General features: G+C 37.1%; 1 protein-coding gene across 2 annotated transcripts; it reads right to left on the bottom strand.

The window, feature by feature from the left end:
- Positions 1-1,843: 1,843 nt before the first annotated feature.
- On the bottom strand, positions 1,844-12,409 carry LOC130729124 (kinesin-like protein KIN-7D, mitochondrial). 2 transcript variants are annotated; one of them, XM_057580755.1, is made up of 26 exons: positions 12,299-12,409; positions 11,720-12,113; positions 11,524-11,621; positions 11,258-11,347; positions 10,940-10,992; positions 9,839-9,904; positions 9,398-9,451; positions 9,078-9,137; positions 8,500-8,578; positions 8,319-8,386; positions 7,892-7,948; positions 7,694-7,798; positions 7,346-7,450; positions 6,990-7,097; positions 6,766-6,897; positions 6,479-6,661; positions 5,808-6,008; positions 5,129-5,269; positions 4,675-4,794; positions 4,513-4,563; positions 4,296-4,343; positions 4,016-4,162; positions 3,043-3,771; positions 2,428-2,557; positions 2,239-2,338; positions 1,844-2,151 (listed from the first exon to the last, which is right to left on the bottom strand). In XM_057580755.1, the coding sequence occupies exons 2-25, from the start codon at positions 12,049-12,051 to the stop codon at positions 2,253-2,255; spliced, it is 3,243 nt and encodes a 1,080-aa protein (XP_057436738.1). In that variant the 5' UTR covers positions 12,052-12,113; positions 12,299-12,409; the 3' UTR covers positions 1,844-2,151; positions 2,239-2,252. The 2 variants fall into 2 exon arrangements, with proteins under 2 accessions (XP_057436738.1, XP_057436737.1); XM_057580754.1 differs by having other exon boundaries at positions 7,694-7,948.
- Between the last annotated feature and the right edge of the window lie 1,677 nt (positions 12,410-14,086).

Here is a 14,086-nt window from a genome sequence, read left to right as displayed (position 1 = left end):
CCCCCCTTCGCTGCTTGACCATGTCACTGGGAGCACCAGAGTCCAAGGGGTTGAGGAAACCCTCCTCCAACGCACCCAAATGCTTCACTCCTTGAAAGCCAACATGGCTCGAGCCCAGCAGTTGATGAAGGAGCAACATGATAAGAAGCGCAGGGACGTTGTGTTCGAGCCCAATGATTGGGTTCTCCTGAAGCTCCAACCTTACCGCCAAGGATCTGTAGCACTCCGCCGCTCTCAGAAGCTCTCTAAGCGCTACTACGGTCCCTTCCGAGTGATCCGCCGGATCGGCGAAGTAGCGTACGAGCTGCGCCTCCCAGCCACAAGCAAAATCCACCCCACCTTCCACGTCTCCCAACTCCGACCGTTCAAAGGGGACCCGCTGCTCCTGTTCAAGCCTCTACCCGACGATCTTCCCCTGGCTGAAGAGGAAGATCCCCAAGAACCACCTTCCGGCGACCCCATCGTCCTTGTTGCTCCATCCAAGACGACCGCGACACCAATTCCTGCCACCAGCCTTCCCGCACCGGTTACCGCTTCCATCGTGCCTCCTACCGGAGCTCCTTCCCACGACACACCTGATTCCTCCAGCGCTTCCTTGACCTCTCCTGGCTTGGGTGAAGAAACCAACTCGGAAGAGGTGGTACTTCCTTCAAGGAAGTCAGTGGATAGCACTTCAAACACAAGTGGGGTAATAGTTCCACCCACACCTGCTACCTCGGGCCCACCCTTAGCTGACCAACCACGTGCAGCTACTTGGGAAGCGGACGCATCGACTCTAGTGGAGAAAAATTTGGAGTCCGCGAGGCTCTCCCCAACGGCTCCAAACCTCTCCAACCCTATCTCTCCTAGCAGGCCTCGACCCGACTCCCTGTCCTCCTCACCTGGGCCAACCTCGCTGCCTTGGCCCACTAAAGCGCTTCAACAAACTTCCAGCCTTGAGGACAAGGCTGTTTTCAAAGACTGGGGTATTGATAGCATCGGGCCTCTGAAGCCAATCAGCCCACGACCAAAGAGGGCCAAAGCTAGGCCCAAGTGGGCAAATGATTTCATCTTGGGAGATTTTTAATGTTCATGATTAGAGTAATTGCTAGCTTTTATTATTAAGTAATTGTTGCTATTTATTTCATTTCCCTAAAGGCCACTGGCCCATGCCATGAGGCCCAATTAGGAGCTAGGTCTTTCACCCAGCTACAGTATTTAAGCTTTATTGACTGTACTCAGCAGCTATCTGAAAATTGAATGAACATTCATTTCCTTTATTGTTCTCACTAATTGCTCCTAACATTCTCTAACCCCAGATCTGACACTTGGTGGGAAATTGAGCCCATCAGAAACCAATAGTACAAATGCTCTTGTATTGCTTTTGTGAGAGGAGACAATATTAGGGTAATCTTCAATAGCCGAAGCATATGCTGATGTTTTGAACAAAGTGAAAAACCACAAAAGCCAAAATCACAAGGACAGAAGCAATTTTTCTGGACTTTTATAACTGTCCATAATTTTCTACCATATATTCAACCATGCACATAATTTCAAGTTTAACTGATCAATTACTTCAACATAAAGCAAGGTTTAACCGAACATGTTAGTTTAACCATTGGTATCAGGTTTAACGGTCTGGGAAAGCCAAACCCCAATTTCCTAAACAGTGTTAAAAGAGAAATTTAGCTCCATTACAGTACATTATCATAAAAGTATAAACACAGACGTAAAGAGGGCAATTTATCTATTAGTACATAATTTTGGATTTTATGAAGTGCTTCTTTGGAGATCATTCAATTAAAGGAAGAAGCTGATCACAAGAAAAATGGTAAGAAACTATGCTATGCGGAAACCATGGGAGGAGGTGGGAAATCATTACCATTCCTTGTGTTCCTTATCGTAACATTTAGTATTTTTCACAAGAAAAGTATACTCTATTACGTAGAACAAACATACATCATATGTACTTGGGAGTGCTGTTTACACCCTTCCCCTTTTTACATTCTTTCTCCGCACCCCTTTGTCTCGCACTATTATACAGTTCCCCAGGGGCGGTATAAAAGAAAGAAGATATTGATATACCTTTTAAATGGTTTTACATACAGGCAAACTAATGAAAGAATTGGACCCGTAATGGCATGGAATGTATTAACTCAATGGGATAGAGCCCTGCAGAAATTTAAAAAGACCAAAACAAGTTAATAATTGTACAGCATTTGAATAGGGAAAACACATATTGTAAGAAAACTGCAAGACCTCTGTCAATAGGGTCAAGATGTAAAAGCAAAAAGCCTATCTGTAATATTTGTGCGGCATATTGGGCACTCAGAACAAGCAAGTGAGCACGATTTACACACTGCCAGAGCAAACAAGACGGTGTAAGTATACGGACAAAAATTTGAAAATTCAAAGGAATTGCCAATTTTGACTTTTGAGAAGACTTACAACAAAAATGTCGGCATGGAAGAAGAATAGCTGCAGTTGGTGATTCAAAGCATACTTTACAAACATGGGAATTGGCATCGCCATTCCCAATGTACTTGAGTTCTTTTTCCTTCATCTCTTGCATGCGTGCCTGAAATCACAAATGCAGCTCAGAAACGGTAAGTTATAAGTTTCGGAATAAATATCAAAGAAAGTAAAAGCTTTTTCCTAATCATCCAAGTACAAAATTGAAAACAATTACTGCAGAAATTGAGAGTGGCACTATGTTATACTCAGGTAGTCAGGCGATCTAACAAATAGAATATTCAGAAAATAAGGTACAATATTTTCATTGTACATTGGAATACTTTAGAGCATCCAGTGACTTCAATATACATATAGAACAGTTACTTTTAAGTTTTAACAGTTCTATATACATATAGATTAGTATACATGAGCCATCGTGTTAATATCCTATTGCCCAGAGGATGACGGCTTAGTTAGTGCTTGGCTTGGGGAAAGGCTGAGGCCTAGACGCGATAAGGCGATAGGATGGCTCTCTATTCTCTCTTTTCAAAAGTAACTAAACTCTGTAAATTTTTCTATGACATAAAAATAACTGTAGAACAGTGTTACCTTGAGGCGAACAACCAAGGGTTCTTCCTTAGGAATTCCATCATCTGGCTTTGATACATCCAAAAGCTGCTCCTTGGGAACATTATTACTTTCAATGCCATTAGTTTTTCGATCATTTATATTTTCTGCACCATCATATTTTTTGTCAATATTTGATTCTGGGACAGCACCTCCTTTTTTTAACTTCGCAACAAGGACCCACATATTTGCTAAATCATTCTCCAATGCTTCTTCTCTTTTCTTGGCCTCTTCAGCCTTTTTCCTGTACTCCTCTTCCACATATTCTTTCTCAGATAATGCAGCCTCAAGAGCTGCCTCTCGTTGTTTCCTAGCCTGAAGCTCCATCTTCAAATCCTCAGCGTCAAGACTCCATGACCCAAAGTCATCCAGACCAGCTCCCGAAATTTCATTAGCACGACAAGAAACCCTCCCCTTCCTCCCGGATCTTGTGTCATTGTACTTACGGTTGACACCATTAGCCGTTAGCACTGCAGCACTACGAGAGTTGGCCAGGTCTCGGGCCGCCATCAATTCTTTTTCCAACTTTGCATTCTGCAATGAAAGCTTTGTCACTTCCCCAGCCAAATTCTTTAGCTCCACAGCAGCAGCAGAGGCTAATTCTTTAGCATAAGAAGCTTCTTCAGAAAGTTTCTGATTCTGCACACGCAACCCACTATTCTCTTCTGACAAGTAAACTTGTTCCAGCTTCAGATTTTCATTTTCAATTTCCTGAAAACAGGGAAGATAAATCTCAGTTTTAGGTTCAACAAAATGCAATACTATAACTTGATACAAAAACCTTAAAAATGATTTTAAGAAGTAATCCTAACAGTAACAGTTGATTTCATTGTAATAATCTATTGAAAGAGGGCAGGGGCAGTATTTTGACAAGCAGGGAATATAAAATCATAGTAATGAAGGAAAGAGAAAACAACAAAAACCAAGGGATAGATATTAAAAACCAAGGGCATACCTGGGATTGTATTTTCTTTTTCAACTCGTCAATGTGTTCATCGGATGCACACTGTGAAGTAGACAATAAAGATGTGCCACTAGTAACTGCTGCCAGTTGCTGCTCTAGCAGCTTCACCTTTTCTTGCAACTCTCTGTTTTCAGAACACTGTTAACAAAAGAAAAACCAAGGAGGGAAGCTGTCAGCATACGGATTCAAGACAACTTGCCTAGTTCTAGAGAGAGGGAGAGATAGACGGAAAAAAGGGCAGGGGGAACAAATTGCAAGAAAAGATGCATACCTTATCATTTAGCTGTTCCTCAAGGACACGATTGTCAGCAGATTTTATCTACAGATATTTTAAAAGGACATTGTATTATAACGATGATCAACGTTGACCTTGGAGAATGCTGAACATGTACAATGCAATGACTAAATACTAGCGGGGTACAGTAATCAAGATTTTGGAAATAAATCGATTGCTCAAGAAACTCTAACATAGCTTAAATACTACTCACCTCCAGCTCAAAGGCTTTTTCATTACACTGAGTCATCAATCTTGAGACAGTCTGACAACAAACCCACAAAGCAATAAAAGTATAAATTAGTATTCTTGAAGCATTTACATAAATATGCAGCCTTCACATATATTATATTAACTTCAAAACCAGCATGACTACCTGCTGCATTTCAACTAGTGATGAATTTGCCAATGAAGATTCACCAGTCTCATTTATTCGTTGTTCTAACATTTCCAATTGCTTCCTTTTTTCTTGGATCTCACGTTCTAAGTTCTCAATCTGTAATGAAGTATTTTCGAAGAATACAAATCAGCAATGCATGTATTTCCATTAGAATTGAAGGCGGCACGTTTTTATTATAATTTAGTCAACTAAAAAATTGCACACTGTGTTCCAGGAAAACATGGCATGTTCAGACCCCATAAACATTTGCACAGAACTGTTTGGCACAAGTAGACACATCAAACAAACACCATTGAAACTGAAGAAACGTATATTGAGGACATCAGAGCTGACATAAAAGGTTAGGGAGAAAGTTACTGATTGAAAACTTCTTATTGTTTTTCTGCCAACACATTTCAGTAAAGCATTGTTTGTAAACAACGCAGAGTACCTGGGTTTTTGAGCCTTCAGGATCATTTACAGACTGCTCTGTCAGACGCTTCAGAGTGCTGGTACTGAAAGCAATATCTCCAGCTAGCATCTTGACTTGCTCAACAAGAAGATCCATCTGATCAGACATTGTCATCCCACCCTACATATCAATAAGCAGTCCAAGTGACAATTATGACAGTGTGAAGTCATCAACCACTTAAAGAAAGAAACAACAGATTCAAAACATCAGAGAAACTTCAGTACAATGGAACCACAACTCCAAAAATGAAGGAGATAAAAACAAAAGGATCAGCACCAGCATCTCTACTCAAGCGTTTTTCATAGAGGCTCAGCCGAGCTGTATTATTGATTGCGAACCTACTTAGGTAAATGTCCTAGGATGCTTTAACTTAGAAACTACATGCCCAACAACCTATTTCATTGCTCAGGGCATTGACATCAGTACAAGGCAACAACTAACTTGGCCCTTGATAAAAATTTACTCTGGTGGCTAATTGTAAAACCAGACTCCGGGCTGATCCGGGTACTGGTGCAAAGGTCCTCTCACCACATCAAGTCATCAATTCTCTGAGAACATCACTGTAACTATAAATTGTTTTTAAAAAGTAACAATTCAGACAAGTTATATGAAAATAACATTAAAAAAATAACATTTTTGGCGAGGGGGGATGAATCACCGCTGCCAGTTTTGTTCTGCTGATCAGTTCCCCAGCTTGGGTTGCTTCAGTAATTGTACTGCTAGTAGGGGAAAACTCGTCATTCCATCTACCTGATGATCTTTTATGTCTAGCATCATGAAATACATGTGATGACCCTGCAGAAGCATCTTTTTGGCTCCCATTTTCAATCAACAGACCTTCACGCAAGGAATCAATTTTCTGAAAGAATAAAAAAGAATACACATATTTACATACGGTATAAGACTTTAGAATACACATATTTACATACGGTATAAGACTTTCTAGAAAAAAAAAACGTAATACAATGAAAGGTACCTTTGGACAAAAGATATCTTTGTGATAAATTATAATATACTTTACAAACAGATAGGTAAGCTATTCTCACAGGAATGGTTTATATCTCTGACAAAAGATGCCAGGCTTAAGTCCTAAATTGGGGATGGAAGAAACAAAATCACTACGTAGTACGTAGAAAAACTTAGATGGACCCCCAACGTTAACAGCATAAAATTTATCAGTTATGGAAATTTAGATTATGAAGAGAAACTTAAGATGCTAAAATACTACTGCAAATAAGGGTTCAACGTGACTAGCACTTCATAATGAAAAAGTAGAAAGAAAAGGATGGAAGTAAAACACACTCTACACTAATTGAAGTAGGAGCTCACATCTTCCTCACCAACCGAGAGACTTCGCTGGTGGCTAGGAATGTCAGTCAGATATCCAGGAATTGCATTCTTCGAGGAAACCAGAATGAGTTTGGTTAGCCTCTGGATCCTACTCAAAAGAGCAGCCTTGGCATCCTCCTCCTCTTCCAATCTTGATTGCAATTTTACTTGACCTTCTTCCAACTACTCATATCACAGTACAAAAGAGAAAGAAATATGGTTAAACAATCAAAGAAAGCCAGAGTAACAATCACAACAGGAAATGAATATCAGATGAAGCTAAAAACCTTCTGCTTTAAGGTCAAAATCTCCTCATGATTGACACCAACAAGAATCCCCTTTTTTAGTTGATCAAGTTCAAGTTTGAGGACAGAAATTTCTCTTTGGTATTTCTTGATCAGAGACTTTTCATCAATAATCTGTTAACAAATAATTCCAAAGTGAATTAGAAATCTCAAGTGCATGCTTTATAGGCATCCAATTGAGTTGCTAATTAATAGTCTTGGCCAACCTTATTACGTGATGCATATATTTCTACTCTTTTTGCCCTGCTAGCAAACTTCAAGGTATTATGAGTTTCCTCCATATTACTGGATGCTGGAGTTACTGTGCATATAAGCTGAAATTATCATATTGGAACCAATGTTAATGTGGTACTCATGTGCAGTCAATCTAACACATTACATTCCAATATCTACATGCATGAGGACAAAGTGAAAGAAAAGAACCTAGAATAGTTATATCCTTACATAAGTAGCATATTGAAATAGATTAAAAACTCTGGAATTGTACCGAATAAAAGGAACAATAAGACAATTTTTAACAGTCGAATCATTGAAAATGCTATATAATCCCAAACAAACTCACTGAAACATGGCCATGCCCACTAAGAGAAGATTGCAGGAGGCGGGTTAGCTTTGAATCTCGATATGGAACATGAGATGCCTTTCCCTCGCTCAGTTTTCCTATAACCTTCACATTGAAATCAATTAATCAAAACATTAAGCCATGAACTGAAGCCCCCCACCCCCAAAGTAAAACAAAAATAATAATAGGGTATGCAAATTATTCCATTCCCAACAAAACAAACAAATTCCCATAAAACATTTCCCAAGCCAAAAATATTGAAATTACAAATAAGGGGTCTCAGGTGCAAAAGAATGTCATGAGAAAGCTTCTCCACAGCCAAAAACGTAGACATTGTATGACACCTACAGTTCCAAGTGTCAGAAGACTTTTGTTGATGTAAGATCCTTCTTTTCTTCTTAATCCAGTTGTTTCGGTTTTTGAGCTTTCAGATCCAGCCAAATCAATCAAGTTCTGAAAGAAGAAACAAGGAAATAATAAAATCTTCATCCAATATGTATAAACATGGAAAAAAAATAATTGATGTAATAAATAGTTTTTACATACAAGCTGAGAGAAGATCACTCCATCATAATCATCACCATGGGCACTGCTTTCTATCATCTGCAAATGTATTAGATAGTAATAGAGCTTAGATTTGAATTTAAAAATAAAACATTATAGAATAGAATATAAATATATATTGTTGGCCTGATTAGGTCCATTTCATGACCGAAAACCAAAATACATTAAGTTATTAACTGAGAAAAAATTAAACACTTGGTCATTCAACCACGAATCAGCTCCAACAAGTATGCAGAAAAAGCAAATGCAGCAATATGCACAAGCACATACATGAATACAAGCTGCAACTTAGCCATTTAAGAACTTACAGCCCCTGACTGTCATTTAAGCATGATTTATTTACACAATTGAAGCTGTGGAAAGGATCTGTTTCTAACAACTGTAACACTACTATATCAAGCATACTTACCAGTGTAAATATTGTGTGACTCCGGCTGCTAAATAGATTAAAATTGTTCGATCCAACATGACGATGTTCTGCCACACAAAAATAACTTATTGAATAATGTTTCTGAAACAACTATTAGTCATGAGTAATATATTATTGACACAAAAGCAACTAGGAGGACTATCATTGTCCACATAAGTACCTTCTCCAGCAGCAATAAAAGAAAGTGCATGTCCAGGAGATAAAACAACTTCTTCCTTCATACCCTCCACATAAGTTCCCTAAAAATCAGTGTACAGTCAATTTCAATTACATTCCCAATTAGGCATAAGAAAGTCAGCTATTGCCTTAACTTCCAAGATTTGACTTTTTATTTGTTGGAATTTTAACACCGTTTTAACATGCAAGTGAATCTTTTTATAAACAAACACACAAGAGGAGTGTAATATACAAAAACTTCAATCTTCTAAAAATGGACGACATAACAAGTACACTAATATAATCTAAGCGTAAAAAGAGGGTATAGGAAAAATAAAGAGAATCAAACATCAGAATTCAAAGGGAACCCATTCATAATCAATTATCACACCAAATCAGTTTTTAGCTTAATATTCATCCATACATACACTCTGCATGCTAAGATGACTATAAATATCAGTGTTCATGAATTCAAGGACAAATGAAAACATAGTAAGATACTCATCACTTACATATAGATATAAAAGAAACAGGGCCAATAAATGTAAAATAAGATTTCAAGATAAGAATATAGTAAGAAACCTGTGCATCTTCTCTAACTCGCAAGTTTTGACCAGTTGGGTCAAGCAAATCATTTATCACCTGATGCCAATCAGAAACAGCCAAAAATATTGCTGTTAAAACAAATACTTTGTAATCACAAATACACTTATGTTATAAAATAACCAAACGCACGCGCACACAGACACAATATGAAAGCAAGACAATCAATGCTACAAATTAGTATAGATATGATGGAAAATTTAAGGCAAGACAAAAGAAGAGTTCCGGTATAATTATGAACTAGAGTACTAGACCATGTTCAGCACAAAGATGAAGGAATAAAATGTTCTGTTGTTTACCTCGTTATATATTTCTAGATATGACACCCGGAGCAGGAATTCTCTTCCTGGAGTCTGCAGCAAAAGTACAATTAGATTATCAAAGCAAGTTGATGTAATCAAATATAAGTTGGGATACTTCCATAATCATGCCAAGAAGAAACTATTAATTATAGATATCAATCAGGTCAGGACGTAGAGGTCAAGTATCCTAATAAATCACTAAATGGGGCGCAAAGATGATCACAGGCACTGTAGAAGGCACACGAGTTGCACGCTCATGCAAGCAGAGAGAGAGAGAGAGAGAGAGAGAGAGAGAGAGCAACTACGAATGAAAGGTACAGAGACAATTCATATACTTCAATGTTCAAACTTCAAAGCATGATATTATAATGTACAAAAATGGGACCTATGTAATCAATTTGAATAGTCAACAATCACTAAGTTTGCAAGAAAGCTTACATCTTGGATCATGCTGAAAACATCCTTTATAGCCAATGGTATGATACCAGGAGAATTTTGATCTCCCTGCACATATTATTATTGAAAACAAAATTAAAAATATAACTCGAGAGATTACATCTGCATACAACAGTATATCAAGTAGATAATGCAGTTGACATGCAAAAACCAGAAAGATTTTGAAGCGGAAGGCAATAATGACAGTGATCAGTGGTAAGAAGTAAGAAGTAAGAACTACAAGTTAAGTCAGCATTTTCATGCCAAGGCATGCCACTACAACTCCAAATTTAGAACTTCTGCCGTGGAGGTACTCAAAGGATGATTACACAAATGGTCGCAACCTACAATAAGCATAACCATATCACCATCCTTTGCAAGCCTCTTGCATGCATACAACCAGCAGTACCACTCACACGAGAAGATTTGTAATCATCATTAATTATGCAAATTAGCACATTAGAAAATGGCAACATACTTTCACAGTAACCAAGTTAGATCAAACTTTACAACACCACACATACTAAAGCAGTACGAGTCACCAAAGAAGATTTCTTATCATCATTAATTTTGCAAATTAACACATAAGAGCATGGTAACAAACTTTCATAAAGACCAAGTTTGTTTAACATAATACTTCATATGATTCAATAAGGCAGAGTTAAACATGAGATGCCAGCAACCTTGTTTAAAATACATCTACTGTAAAGTATGCATCCTAAACAAGTTAAGGTAAAACTTGGCTGCTAGATTGATATTCCAACTAAGGCTCCAAGATGGATTGCTGGAATAATACTATCACCTATATTATTGACAACAATAGTATAGAAAGTTAATCCTTACGACAAATAGCCGTCAGGTGGCATATATGCTCCCATGTTCAAAAACTAAAACAAGCACAATATTACTAGCTTACTAACACAGAGTTTATTTGACAAACAACCAGCACAGCTAAACAAAAAAGTATGGTCTGAATGAAAAACTATGAAGTTGCAATATGATGATTGGAAGGTGATACATGTCCTATTGGCTTTCAGCACAAAACATCAAACAAAAACATAAAGTGATAAAAGGAATAGCAGTAAGTTAAAGAATGACACTTACATGCATAGTATGCGTCTTACCACTACTCGTCACACCATAGGCAAACACCGTTCCTGCAATGTTTAGAATAAAACTTATCTTCCATCCAAACAAAATATTTATTTCTAAAAAAAGGAAGTTATATCTTCAAAATTCTACTGATTCCACTAGCCACTTAACTCTAAACCAATATATGATTAACCAGCTCAACCTAGTTATTCTAGTGGAGAAAAGAGATAAAACTAAAATAGCATTCATCAATTCATTAAATGACTTGGTAGTAGCAAATCAGACTCTGCCCACACATCCCATTATCCAAAGATCAACAACAGTTCATACCATTGATGCCCTCCATAGCAGCCTTCACCACAGGTTTAGCTGCGACTTCATACACCTCTTCTGAAATGGTATGTGGTCCAAAAACTTTATCTGCCATGAATAAAATCAGAATTCTAAGATTAACAACATCCATAAGTTCTAGTTTCTACACTAAGAGCAAAGCCATAGACAACTCAATTTCCCAGTATAAGCTTGATTGACTGATCCGAAAACTAGTTCATGAAAATCAATGAAATTGAATAACAGAACATAACACAATAAAGTACCAAATGCATAAGCAGTAGCTGGATTATACTCATTTCTGACAATTTTATCACCATCAGCATACCACGCAATCTCGTCCCCTCTCTGATACTCCCTCTCACTGCAACAGAAACCATTCAGTAACACGAAAGCCAAAATTGAACGATTGAATGGAACAGCGAATGAATCTGAGAGCATAACCCCAGATCTAAGCATTACCTCAATGGCCGAAACCGAATCGTCACCGAAATGCTATCCCCGGACCTGGAAGCATCCAGAGGCTCCGAAATCAGCTCCTCCGCCGCGAACGCGACTGGAGAATGTTCAGCGTAACCGCGCGAACCGTGATACGTTGACTCGCTGCGACCGCGACTCGGAGTGGTGGATCGGCCTCCGGGGTTGAAAAACGACGATGTCGAGGAAGTGCTGGAGCGAGGCATTAACCTTCCTCCGGTGATGAAGGAGGAAGAGGAAGAAGTGGAAGAGTAAGGAGTCGAGGGTTTTCGGTGTGAAAATGGCGAGCTGCTCCTTGCTCGCGAGGAAGACGCCATTGATTGAGTTGAGTCCACTCACCGAGTTGGTGACTGAATGACTGAGTAGTAGAAACTGGAAACTGGAAAAAGTGTAAGAGAAGGTGTCAGAAGTTTCACATGGCTATGAAAACAAAAGATTGGTTTTCTTCTGTTCTCATCACTTTACTTTTTTATATTTGTGATCCTTGTTGTTTGGTTCTGAAGCTACTATTATTATTTGATTTGAAATTATGAATAAAACACGCTCACTGAAATGGAAACTCACTGTTTCGTCTTGTTGAAGACAAGGAAGAAGATCGGTGGCGGAGGAGGAAAGAGAGGTGGGAGCGACGGAGAAGATGGTCCTAGTTTGAATTGAATTCAATTTCTTGTCCTATATTTGTTTTTTCTAATTTTAAATTGGAGAATTTTATTTTATATTGTTGGAGTAGATTTTTTTAGAGAGGGATAACGTGGCAGGTGAAAAGAGGGGTAGAAGTGAAGTTATTACTATTATTACAGCGCGCGATAATATAATGGAACAGTGCAATGCAATGATGAAAAGTTGTTCAAAAATGAAATGTGAAAATGAGCGGGAATAACTGCGGCCGCCGATTAGGAAATTTTCAATTCATTTTAATTTCCGATCAAAATAAGACTAAAAAAATGCAGTTCAAAATTTGACAACTACATTAAGAATTAATGATAGTTATTAGTAATGTCCAAAAAAATGATAGTTATTACTAGTAACTTATTAGTTATTATAGAGGCGACAAATCCACAGCCAAGAAACTAATCATAACTAATAGGTGTATGTGTCCATTAAATAGTTTTGAGTTTGGGTGTAATGGAAAGATAGATATAATATCATACTTGACACATAAATTCGTTATGTATTTGTTAGATTTGTAATTAAAATGTAGTATTTCTCAAGTTAAGTAATGATATTTGTAGGATTTTTCTACTTGTTTTTAAAAAGAGTAAATTATAACTTTGAAATTTATTAGTATATACATCCAAAATGTCTAATTTACTTTTTTTTTTTGATACATCGGAAAACAATGTCTAAATTACTAGCTCACTTCTTCTAATAATTTTTTTGTCCAGCAACATTTCTTCTAATAAATAAGTGGGGATAAGTTAGCAATCTCTTATATGGGTTGCTAACTACACCAACTTGTTTTATTGAGGGGTAAGTTAACAAGATTTTTTTTAATATGTTATAACTAAAATTTACTAATATACTCTTAAAAGTGCAGGTTGTTAACTTGCTAAAAGTAAATACGAGTAATTTAATAAACTAATATATAATATTTGATTGTAGATGATATTTGAATAAAAAGCTTATTAGTCAATTATGAGAGAAAAAGAGTAAGCAAGAGAGCATAAAAAAGGTAAAAAATTGTTCACAATACTCTAGTGACTAAATTGGTATCAGTCATTTGATATTTTTATATCAGTTTGTTTTGACTTTGGTTTAAACATAAATATAATTTTACGTATTTTAAAATATTAATGAAGAAGTCAAATTTACCTTTTTTAAACAAATTTATCATGTTAAATTCAATGTGAATCGGAGAAATTGGGATCTTGTAAATTCAATTTAAATTCATATTGGGTTCAATCCAAAGACATGCATTACTTGAAGCAAACCAATGTTTATTGCAAGGGTCCAAAAAATGTTCCGTTGCCTTTTTAAGATTCTTTTGTCACTCAATTCTACACGTACGTTCGTTAACAAAATGGCAAAATATTAAAACACAAGTGAAAGGGATAGCTTTCTCAATCACTTTGTAGAAATAAACAAAGAAATAACAAAATTGTAGAATCGTGATGGCACGATGAGTAACGAACAAAAAGGAGGAGCCTCATTAGATTTAGAAAAGGCCGATCGTCCATATATTGGGATTTTGATAGCAAGAGAACGATAACGAGAAAGGGAATCAAAGTATTATATAAAATTTCATAAGAAAATGTTTTGAAAAGTCATACTCTTTTTGTTTTTTCTTTTCTTTATGTTGTGTGCCAAAACAAAATAATCATACAAATTCTTCCTACCCGTCTTCTTTCGTAA

Source organism: Lotus japonicus, chromosome 1, assembly GCF_012489685.1.
Source record: "Lotus japonicus ecotype B-129 chromosome 1, LjGifu_v1.2".
NCBI lineage: Eukaryota > Viridiplantae > Streptophyta > Magnoliopsida > Fabales > Fabaceae > Lotus > Lotus japonicus.
The sequence above is the reverse complement of the archived record's forward strand: the minus strand, read 5'-3'. Positions and strand labels throughout refer to the sequence as shown.